This window comes from Candida theae (genome assembly GCF_024610275.1).
Source record: "Candida theae strain CBS 12239 chromosome Unknown scaffold116, whole genome shotgun sequence".
NCBI lineage: Eukaryota > Fungi > Ascomycota > Pichiomycetes > Serinales > Debaryomycetaceae > Lodderomyces > Lodderomyces theae.
In genome coordinates, this window is record NW_026261355.1 from 1 (window position 1) to 10,943 (window position 10,943).

The window sequence follows — 10,943 nt, forward strand, 5'->3', positions numbered from 1 at the left end:
TAAATATCAATCATACCTCTTAAATTATTGACTATCATAGTTGTCTAAGAAGTTCCTAGAGAGTATACAATCTTCGCCACTGAAGGTCACACATGTGACACTTTCAAACCTACTCACGTGATCCGGTTTATTGCAACACTAAATTGCAGCTATTCTGAATTTGTATTTTGAGATTCGAACAGGCGGCTCGTATTCCGCTTTATTATTGGGACGAGGCAAAAGTCAGTAAGTGTGTGACTTTCTAGTCTTTAACTTTACCTCAAATATCCTGATTGAGCAAATGTCTCGTTGTATGTCAGGAGATAAGAAGAGAGGCGGTAGTGGGGTAACGACAATCGGAGCGACAAAAGAAAAATCTGCAAAAGTACACGCAAACAATTAACCTTTACAGTACCACAACAACAAGTCCTGAAATGAAGTGCTATTAGGGTACCTACATTGAAAATCAAATATGCCATGGGTCAATCAACTGCACACCTTAATGTCTTTACATACTTCCGGTGATATTATATGTTACTGGCATCTACTTGTACTTCTCTATACATATCCTTCAACGTAGACAAAAAAGGAAAAATGCTGAGTGAGGGAAAAAAAAAATAAGTCGAGGGGGGGGGAAAACCCTGTGCCTTGTATAAAAAAAAGAAATAAAATATAAAAGTGGTACACTCAAATTACCTAATGGGGTAATCAAATGGATAGTAACGAAACTGCTTACCGAACATAGGAACACACGTGAAGTGGTATAGGAGGCCCCACATATTTGCACATCAGTATGATATAGAGTGACAGGAGGAAGCAAACAAAGGTAGACGAATTCGTAGACTGAATAACAAGTTTGTCACGTGCAAATGAGATAATAATTACATACAAGGAAAGGGGACAATCAGGCATGTACGTATGCGAGTGAAAGAAGGTGCAAGTGCGTGTGTGTGTCTGTGTGTGTATGGAATAGCGTATCATCCTGTCTACACGATGTATAGCCTACCCTTGTAATAAGATATATGTCAGTGGTGAATGAATATAATACAAACGGGAAAAAGTGAGTGTGATAAAAATTGTCAATTTTGTCCCCACTTTGAAATTTTCAACAACAACAACACACATATATACATATACACATATACAAATATATATATATATCGCATACATATTTTACTTTCTTTTCCTTTTCTAAGTACGCAACTGGAATTTCAGCAACCAATTCTATCTCCAGAACATCTACCACACTTTATATACAACTTCCGTGTCTCACTCATCACTATCAAACGCTTGTATTGGATAGCCCGCATAGTATATACACTTGTCATCCGAATTCGCACGCCAACAGAGTAACACATAATTGTATTGTCAAGCAACACTTTCTCCTTACGAAAAGAATATTGAAAAACTATCCCATACCAAGATGAACGTCTCTCCAAATGTTTTAGAGTTTACTGGTATGTAAATTGTTCCACCATGTACCACTACGAAACTTCACTCCTTGTTTTTTTCATTTTTTTTTTTTTTTTTTTGAATAGGGGTGGAAATCTAGGTGGATCTGTCACGTTTTCAGATTGCAACAGGGCTTTTGAATCTATCAAAATGTGACATCACTATGCGGGAAAGGTACTATTGTCAATCCTTTAAGTGCCATGCTGACAATTGACGGAGATCGTGCTATTTCAGCTTTGGCGTTCCGCATCTTGTGAATGTGTGCCGCATCGGTTCAACAGCTCTCGCGTTTGATTGCTATTGGCCTCCACTATTTTACAACCACAGTTAATCTTTTCATACTAACACTTGAATTGTTTAGGCTCTTTTACCAAACAAAATACTGAATACTTGACTTTGTCCAACCCAACGAACCAACCATTAGCTTTCAAAGTCAAGACTACTGCTCCAAAATTGTACTGTGTGAGACCAAATGCCAGTATCATTCACCCAGGCGACTCTTTGCAAATCTCCATCATTTTACAAGGTTTTTCTCAGCCATTACCAGAAGACTACAAATGTAAAGATAAGTTTTTACTCGTGTCAGTTCCTGCTCCAGGTAATGCTGATCCAGCCAAAGTGGGTGAATTATGGTCACAATTGGAGGCACAAAACAAGTCCGCTGTTGTTTCAAGGAAATTGAAAGTCAACTATGTCATTGGCCCAGACAAGGATGATTCATACAATGGCGTAGGTGCAGGTGCTGTTGGAGCTGGTCAACAACAACCTCCTCCTCAACAACAGCAACAGCAGCAACAACAGCAACCAGCTCTTTCTCACCAAACCAGTCAAAGCTCTTATGGAGCCGGTGCCGCAGGTATTGCAGGTGGAGCTGCTGCAGGTGCAGGTGCAGCTGGACTTATTGGAAATGCTCATTACCAACCTCAAGGACAAGCCAATGGTGATGCGTCCTTCAACAACAAACCATCATCTGGCGACTTTGGTGGTGTTCAAAACAGATCCTTCAATGACACCTCATCAATCAACAACGGCTACTCAAGTGGTTATCAACAACACCAGCAGCCACCACACCAACAATTGCAACAACAACCAAGCTACCAGTCCCAACAAGGTGGTGGATTCAACTCTGGCTATGGCGATCAATACCAACAGCAGCAACAAAATTCACCTTCTGTTCAACGTGAATTGGATTCTTTGGCAAGACAAGTTCAATCTTTGACTGCCAAGTTGGACAGAAATGAAAGGGCAGCTTCACGTGGTGACGTCTCATCGTCGTCCAGTGCCGTTGATTTGACTGCCAACGGTATTTCATTACCAGTTGCTTTGATTTTGGTCTTGATTGCTTTCCTTGTCGGTTGGTTGGTGTTTTAAGTGATTGAGGGCGAGAGCAAAAGCGAGATCAGCATTGCACGTGGAAGCAAGAGTTGTAATCTGATGAAAGAGAGAAGCGGGAGAGCATTGGTGTTTTTGTTTGTAGCAAGAGGCAGTGGCAACTCTCTCAAATTTGATGACACCAGTGCTATTTTTTTTTACTGATTCTTCATATATATAACATCGCTTTCCGTTGCATGTATATGTATAGCTAGAGAGTTTTTATTTACCTTATTCAAACATCGGAGATCTATTTTTGTTTTAGTTTTGTTAGTTAGTCTTGAATCTTGTGTGTGTTTGGCGATTTACTTGCTCTATTCTACTTTTGATTCCGAGTCCAATAAATACCAAAACAAACTATAACATATTCAATAGCAAAAATATCTATAGAGAAATATATTTGAGCTGATCAACTAGCGGGTATGGCACTTTCGACAAGTATAGTATCTCACGGATCCAACACCTTGAGAACCATCACTCTCCTCAAAATCAAGGTTGATTATTTGATCCAGTTGCTTTCTCCAACTTGACTTGGGTGCTAAATTGCTACTTGCCAATAGACATTTATTGTGGACTTTCTGCTCAAATGTTTGGAAAGGTTGTTTCAAAGCATCCGCTTTGAGTCCTCTTGGAGCTTGCTGGGGACGTGGTGGTAGTTGCGTGCATGCATATTCGTGACGTTGTTGGAACTGTTGAGCAAATTTTGTAAAGTGCCGACTTGTCGCTTGCATGAATCTTTGCATAGGCAGTGGACCCGATGCCTTCATCCCATCAGCGTTGACACTAGATGCTGCATTTTCACCAATGTCTTCTTTCAATTCAACTCTCAATGGCTCTGGTTCCTTTAACTCAACTGCGTCAGCTTCACTGGATTCAACAGTCATACCCAACTCATCTACTAGGTCCCCCCACTCTGCAGCATCGCTCGAGATACCTTCAATTGTGAAACTACGATTGCCAAGTTGGGTTGAGAGAGTTCCATCATACCCAGCAGGATCAACAATAACCCTTGTAGAATCGAATGATTCATCGAAATTCTTATTTCCACCAAAGACACCCAGCCACTGTTCCTCCGTCTTATCTGGAAACTTTAAATTTTCCAACATATTTGAGTGAGTGACTCAAAGTAACCCAAGTTGTAACCAAATGCGTAGGCAGGTGTGTTTTAATCTATGTGAACGAGTCTGTGTGTGTGTGTGTGTGTGGATCTTATGTGATCTGGTGGTAAAAAAAAAAATATAAACAGACATTTGCCACAGAAGCAGCAAAATCTCTAGCAATATTGTATATGTAGATTACATAGCAGAATGCTAAAATCAAATGCAATCAAGTTATATTGTGAATAATGCTACTGTTTCATTTCTCCCCCTTCTTCGTTGGTGATTATTCGCCAGTGGAAAGATTGATTATGGAGGGTAATAATCACCACCAGCAGCAGCATAACAAGCGAACCCTTTGATTCTGCAAAGGATGAAGTTTCGGTTGCAGGTAACTTTCAAACTCGAACTGTTTTGCTTGTGTGTGATACCTGATACTCTCGATCTAAGTGAAAGTACCTCCAAATAAGGGAAATCGGTCCTCTGAAAGGCTCTAGTCTCAAATATGCAACTTCTATTCAATAAATGCCCTCTTCCATCTCTGGTAAGTACAGTTTTTTTTTTTTTTTTTCATGTAGATACGTGTGAAATCCGTCAACTTCCCGTCTGTGGCCTTTTATCATTCTCCTACGCCAAATAAACAACTCCCCTCCCCTCTCCCCCTCTACCAGCGTACATCCTTGTTTTCACTCCCAAAATCAATTTGTGCAATCCATTAGTTTTACCTGGGCACCAGAAATAGCACAACGACTTCTCACACAACACTGATATTACATTCTTCAATATCTCTCAAACAAGATACTGCTAGCTGAAACTAAATACCCTCGGCGTAGTGGATGATTAGAATCCATCGACAGCACTGAGGTCCTTCATTAATCTCCTTCTTGTTCGGTTTGCCGATTTAGTGAAGCGTGGCTTACTCTTTCCTATCGAATGTTCTTTAGCTTGATCGTACAGGCAATTTGGGCGACTACTTCTTGTGACGACTAAAAATGATTATCCCCGAATGCAATCTCTGGGAAATGAATGCTATTGACGAGTTACCCCTTGATACTGCCTAAAAAGTAGTGAAAGCTCATAAATGACAAGAACTCAGCACAGGTTTTGCATCATAAAATGCAAATGTAGTTATCACCCCAGATATGATTTGTTTGTTTGTTGTGGGTGCTGTTTTGTCCGGGGGTGTTCCTTCATCCACAATGAAAGTGGCGCCAGGAACAGTGTTCGACTGATACACTTTGTCTCTTTTCAACTTCTCATGAGTTTTTCCCCATTAGTAGCAGCTGTCACGTGTACCTTGACAGTTCTTTCAACTGGTGAGTTTCTATATGGCAGTTTATATCCGACACAATTTCGGCTCAAGTAAATTTTTCTTTTTTATTTTTAGATTTTCGTTTGCGCCGAGAGGACGACCAACGGTCTTGCAAACAAAGCGTTACCACGACTCTCTCAAATTGTGCACACGATACATCACTATAACGTACCATTAGCGACATCCCTTACGTGGCAAGTGAAGTACCTTTACGTGGACTCACACCACGACTAAACGCACAAACCAGTCATCTTTTTCCCCTTCGCTTGAAAACAATTGTCATTCCCTAACAAGCAACAACAACAACAACAACAACAACAACAACAACACCTAGCTAAGTATGGGACGAGCTACTATCAAATCAGGCACAATAAATCTACTAAATACCATAATAGGTGCTGGTATCTTAGCCATGCCCTATGGACTAAGCACTAATGGACTTTTATTTGGATGTATATTGATAGTATGTTCCTCACTCACATCATCATTTGGATTATACCTACAGAACAAAGTCGCTAAGTACACAGGCCAAAGAGGATCAGTATCGTACTTTAGCCTAGCACAATTGACTTACCCCCAATTTTCAATTGTTTTTGACTCGGCGATCTCGATAAAATGTTTTGGTGTTGGTGTTTCTTACCTCGTTGTAATTGGCGATTTGATGCCCAAGATAGTTGAGACGATATCTGGAGATGATGCAACTGCTAACCATCCCATACTAATGCACCGGAACTTCTGGATCACATTGTTCATGGTTGTCGTTGTTGCCCCGTTGTCGTATTTGAAAAAATTGAATAGTTTGAAATACACCAGTTTTGTTGCTTTGTTCTCAGTGGCTTATTTGATTTGCTTGGTTATTGAAAAGTATATCGCTTTGCTGGTCACCGGGCGTGAAAATGGCGGGGAAGATGATGTCAGTGGAGCATTGTTACTTTCAAGACTGGCAATACCTGTTCCAGCAGGAGGAAGTAACGTTGATTGGATAGGACCTAAGAGCTGGAGCCAGACATTGAGTTCTTTCCCCATGTTTGTTTTTGCGTATACGTGTCACCAAAATATGTTTGCCATCATTAATGAGTTGAAGCCTGATGCTAAGGATGGATCGCAAACACGTCAATCGAATTTAATCATTCGTAATGCGATTTCAACTGCGTTAGTCAGCTACCTCGTGGTGGGGATATTAGGGTATCTAACGTTCGGAAACGATGTCAATGCCAACATTATCTCAATGTACCCTCGCGAGTCGATTAGTTCATTGATTGGACGATTATGCATTGTGATTATGGTTAGTTTATCTTTTCCGTTGCAGTGCCACCCATGTCGTGGATCTATTAATCATGTGATACATTTCATAACTCATGGTGTTGACACATCGAAGGTGAAGAAGAAGACGAGCAACTCTAGTAACAACAACAACAACAACAACAACAACAGTAATAAAAATAATAGAAGCAACAGTGTTTCAAATGGAAGTATTAGTGGTGGCACAATAAATGGCAATAGGACTGATAGTGGTGCATACACAGCACTAACCTCCGATATTGAGAGTCTTTCTTCCATAAACGACAGCAGTATAGTTGATGAATCGTTCATATCCACCACCCCAATGGAAGGCGCTCATGATACACAGGGCCACGATCCGATAGTGGTACCCTTGACCTCGAAAAAATTTTACATCATAACTTCCGTTATTGTCGCGGGAAGCTATCTTGTGGCAATTTCAGTTACCTCATTAGCCAAGGTATTGGCTTTTGTGGGAAGCACCGGATCAACGTCGATTTCTTTTATTTTGCCCGGACTATTTGGATACTTGTTGATCAAACCAATAGAACAAGGACAAGTGGAGTTAACCAATTTGGAGAAATTTTGCAAATATGGTGGATTGGTGTTGGCCATCTGGGGAGTGGGTGTAATGATTGTATGTTTGGGAGCCACCATCTTTCTTGGTGCGACTCATTGAGTTAGAGGAGGAATTGTTGAAACAACTGAATAGCTTTGTCTACGCTATATATATATCTATATATATCTTCATTCAACTCTTATATGTTAGGAACAAATGTGTATGTGCACCTGGGCAAGTCAATCTGGTTAGCTAGCTTTTTGAGCGTGTCATCAACTTCAGCTTCATTGAGAGGGGCTTTTCTAGCTAGCTTCACCATGAAATTAACTTTTTCCTCGAAATCAAGCAACGACTCAAGATTAAGTGATCCTTCAACAATAAATCTCTTTTCCTTTTCAAAATCAAAAAACTCAAATTGAAATCTAATCCCATCATCGTTGGAATCACCACCTTCTTTCAATTCGATGGGCCATTGAAACCTAATGATATCCAATACTGTGTCAAATTGTACTAGTTTTTGCCAATATAGTTTGAATTTCTTCCAGTCAGCAAATGGATTCTTACTCGTGTTATCGAATTGGAAGTTGGGAAGCTTGTATATGAATTTAACCAATGACCTGAAATGGAGTTTGTTTGACTGGATGTCTCCAATTTGAAAAGAATGATTTATGAAATCCATCTTGATCGTGATCATGCCATCATAGACAAAAACTAGATTGGAAGTATTTTCCGTACGCACATATTTCAAATGAGTTGATTCAGACAATAAGTCATATTTCTTCTTCATGTAAATCTGCTCATCCCTAGTGTATATTTTGCACTTATCCAACTCAAGATCCACCTGATTGGCTAGTCTGATCAATTCATTTTTGTGACCACGAAGGTCCAGCAAAGACTGTTCCAATTGCTGAGATTTACTCCTCGCTTGATCAACCTTTTCTGCAAGGCTTTTCAATTCAGCTTTCAGTTGGCTAAATGTGTTTCGCATATGGTGTACTTGGTCCTGTGACAAATTACCCATTGTTTGCTTGGCATTTCGTAACCGCTGCAACCTGATTATTAGTTGACTTTTGTACCCATTAGCTCGTTCAACTTGATCATTCAAATTTTGTATATACTCATCCAAACCAATTTGACACTCTCTCAATAGTTCAATCTGTTGATCCATTTCTTTGATGACATTTTGGGTCAAAGTGGTTCTCCATTTGAACCAGGTTGATTTACTTTCCAATTTTGCTAATCTTTTCATATTATTCATGGAAATCGTCATCGCGTCACGTTGTCTCTCATTATCCGTTGTGTAATACTCTTTCATTATCGGAAGATTGTCGTTTCCAATTTGGTCACTGAAATCGCGAAACACCTGTTCGCCGTCCTTTATATACGACTGCAACTCATTAACAATAAAATCATTCAAGGCATGCATCTCCTTATAAGGGATTGCCAATATCAATTCGTGTATCGAGGGTGATTTATGCGTAATCGATTCGGTAGAATCCAATCCAATCTGTGTGCTAGTAATGGAATCAATGTCAGTATAAAACTTGAGGTGAACATCATCAAGAAATTGCGATAACGGAATCGACTTGTAGTTGACGAATCTATTCATGTTAGGTCTAATTACTTCACTCGCAGAAGCTTGGTCATTCCTTCTCTCACCGCTAGTTAATCGATGCAGTAGATTGTTCTCATTCAAAGTAAATTTTGTTTCAGTCAGTTGCTCGTTTTCTGAGAGGATTGTTGAACTTGTCACCACGTTCGCCAGTGCTGAACCACCATGATTTACTGCTGACGCCGTGATCGGTTGTGTGAGTTCCATAGACTTTTGAGAACACATTGGTGACTGCTGTCGTTCTGTAGAGTCCACCGTTTCCGTGTCCTGACCCTGCTTGAGATCTTCATCATCTTCTCCCACTGCAGAGAAGGTATTGGCTCGGGGAATTCTATTCCATGCATCCTTTTCTGTTAACTCACTTGGGTGATTTTTACTTCCTAAACCTCTTATTGGTTGCGTCAATTCCATATCTTGGTTATGCGGTAGGAGTTGCTCGTCAATCGTGACTTTCAAAAACTCCGTTGACGGTTTGCCAACAGGCTCAGTCAATTCCATATCGGCATCATTAGTCTGAATCAAAGCGTTGCTACTTGTATGCTCAGTACTCTCCATGTCCACTTGTTCACGCAACCTCCCGCTATTCAACGTATCATCCACGGCAACGTGCTCAACAGTTTTTGATACCCTTTCACCTTCTACTTCGTCCTCTTCTTCACCTTCGTCTTCATTTTCGTCTTCACCTTCTACTTCTTCGCCCTCATCCTCATCATCATTCATATCGGGTACAGCTTCAAGATTTGGTTTCAAAATTGTTGATTGAGGCACAACACGGGTCACTCGTTCAGTCAAATCCATGTTTGTACCATCAATTGTCTCTTCATCATCCATTTGTTTTTCTCCAACAACGCTTGCGTTACCACTCTTTTGTTCAAAATCCTTTCCAGTTCCCATTTTTCCTGTGTTATGCGAATGTGCCACTTTTGACATCAAGGTGGTCAAATTTATAGTATCATCACCTTCATCATCCGAACTTGCTGTTGGTTGTCGGTATCGCCGAGTTGTGGTAATGACAGGGCCAGTCAATTGCATATCCTCTTCTGGTTGATTGAAAGTGTGGACGGGTTGAGTAGCTTGCGATTGTTCAATTCTTGCGGTCAATTGCATATCCACTTCTTCCTCCGCAACGGGTACTCCAGTGTTGGCAGCATTCTCCACTTCCTCTTGATCATTACTTGAGTAGTCTGCATCCTCATCTGATGCATACACCAATGGCGCACCGGAAAGGCTATCCCCGTTGACCTCTTTTCCTATAACTCCCCCCTTGCCCTCGGTAGTTAACTCCATACTGACCTCAGTGCCGTCATCAAGGTTTCTAATAACTTCGGTGGCACGCTTGGTTGCACTGTATGCATCAGATTGCATTCCTCGATTGCCTTCCTCCCTATTCTCCTCGTCCGAACTGTCAGTTAGTGGTTTACCCCCATCATCAGGGCTATCGTCAAACTCGTCACCAACCTCCAACATCTTCCTATGACGAATGCTAACTGGTGACAAACTCATCAAATGGTCATTACTATCTTCCTTCATCAACTCTTGTTGCGATTGATAATGAACGACTTCAAAATCAGACTCTGATGAGAGCGAAGTATACCCACTTGCCCCGCCATCTGTTTTTCTTCGTTTGTTGGGGTTTATCACCTCAATTTGATGCAAGGTTACTTCGGGTGCAAACGAAACTCGACGTGAAGTAGTAGGTAGCGGTGCTGTATTGTCTTTTAGTATGCTTCTTGCCATGGCTGTTGATTGCTAGTGAGTCAGACGTGGTATGCGTAGTGTGATTGAGAGAGTCCAGGGTTTGTTTTGATTTTTGATTTTTGATTTGCTGCACAAAATTCAAACCTACTAAACTAGACGCGATATATAAACCGCCAACTACATCATAGTATTCACGTATTAATCTGGAAGAACCAATAGCAGAGCATGTGCTGAGTTATACCTTCAATCATTGCCACGTGTGAGTGAATATTTGGAACCTTGGAAGTCACTTGTTGGATGAGGGGCCATTAGTTATCACATTCAAGAGATGAATCGTCATTGTTCAGCTTGACTAGAAAGTATCCATTCCCTCTTACCAAGGAAGAGGGCAACAACCACATCTAAAATTACTCGAAACAAAGGACTGAATGTTGGGAATATTCGAGACGTGATTTTTTTTAAGCTGTATGGTTCCCAGCTGAGAAAGAGATGCAAGCGAAATTTACACCATCTTGTGGTGTCGTTTACCACAAAGTCACATTTGAAGCTACTGACATCTCGATATCTGGCACTATGGGACTT

At 40.7% G+C, this 10,943-nt stretch overlaps 4 protein-coding genes across 4 annotated transcripts; 2 read left to right on the forward strand and 2 right to left on the reverse strand. All coding sequences in view use genetic code 12, as the record gives it.

Annotated features, from left to right (window-relative positions):
• Positions 1 to 1,402: 1,402 nt before the first annotated feature.
• On the forward strand, positions 1,403 to 2,802 carry KGF57_000665 (phosphatidylinositol-binding protein; the record flags this gene model as incomplete). Its single annotated transcript, XM_051755157.1, has 2 exons — positions 1,403 to 1,436; positions 1,793 to 2,802. 2 exons carry the CDS (start codon positions 1,403 to 1,405, stop codon positions 2,800 to 2,802), a joined length of 1,044 nt encoding a protein of 347 aa, XP_051610822.1.
• A 413-nt stretch (positions 2,803 to 3,215) lies between these two features.
• On the reverse strand, positions 3,216 to 3,908 carry KGF57_000666 (uncharacterized protein; the record flags this gene model as incomplete). Its single annotated transcript, XM_051755158.1, has 1 exon — positions 3,216 to 3,908. One exon carries the CDS (start codon positions 3,906 to 3,908, stop codon positions 3,216 to 3,218), a length of 693 nt encoding a protein of 230 aa, XP_051610823.1.
• Positions 3,909 to 5,551: 1,643 nt separating this feature from the next.
• Positions 5,552 to 7,171, forward strand: KGF57_000667 (aspartate/glutamate transporter; the record flags this gene model as incomplete). Its single annotated transcript, XM_051755159.1, has 1 exon — positions 5,552 to 7,171. One exon carries the CDS (start codon positions 5,552 to 5,554, stop codon positions 7,169 to 7,171), a length of 1,620 nt encoding a protein of 539 aa, XP_051610824.1.
• A 79-nt stretch (positions 7,172 to 7,250) lies between these two features.
• On the reverse strand, positions 7,251 to 10,400 carry KGF57_000668 (uncharacterized protein; the record flags this gene model as incomplete). The annotated part of the gene is made up of 1 exon (XM_051755160.1): positions 7,251 to 10,400. One exon carries the CDS (start codon positions 10,398 to 10,400, stop codon positions 7,251 to 7,253), a length of 3,150 nt encoding a protein of 1,049 aa, XP_051610825.1.
• Positions 10,401 to 10,943: the final 543 nt, after the last annotated feature.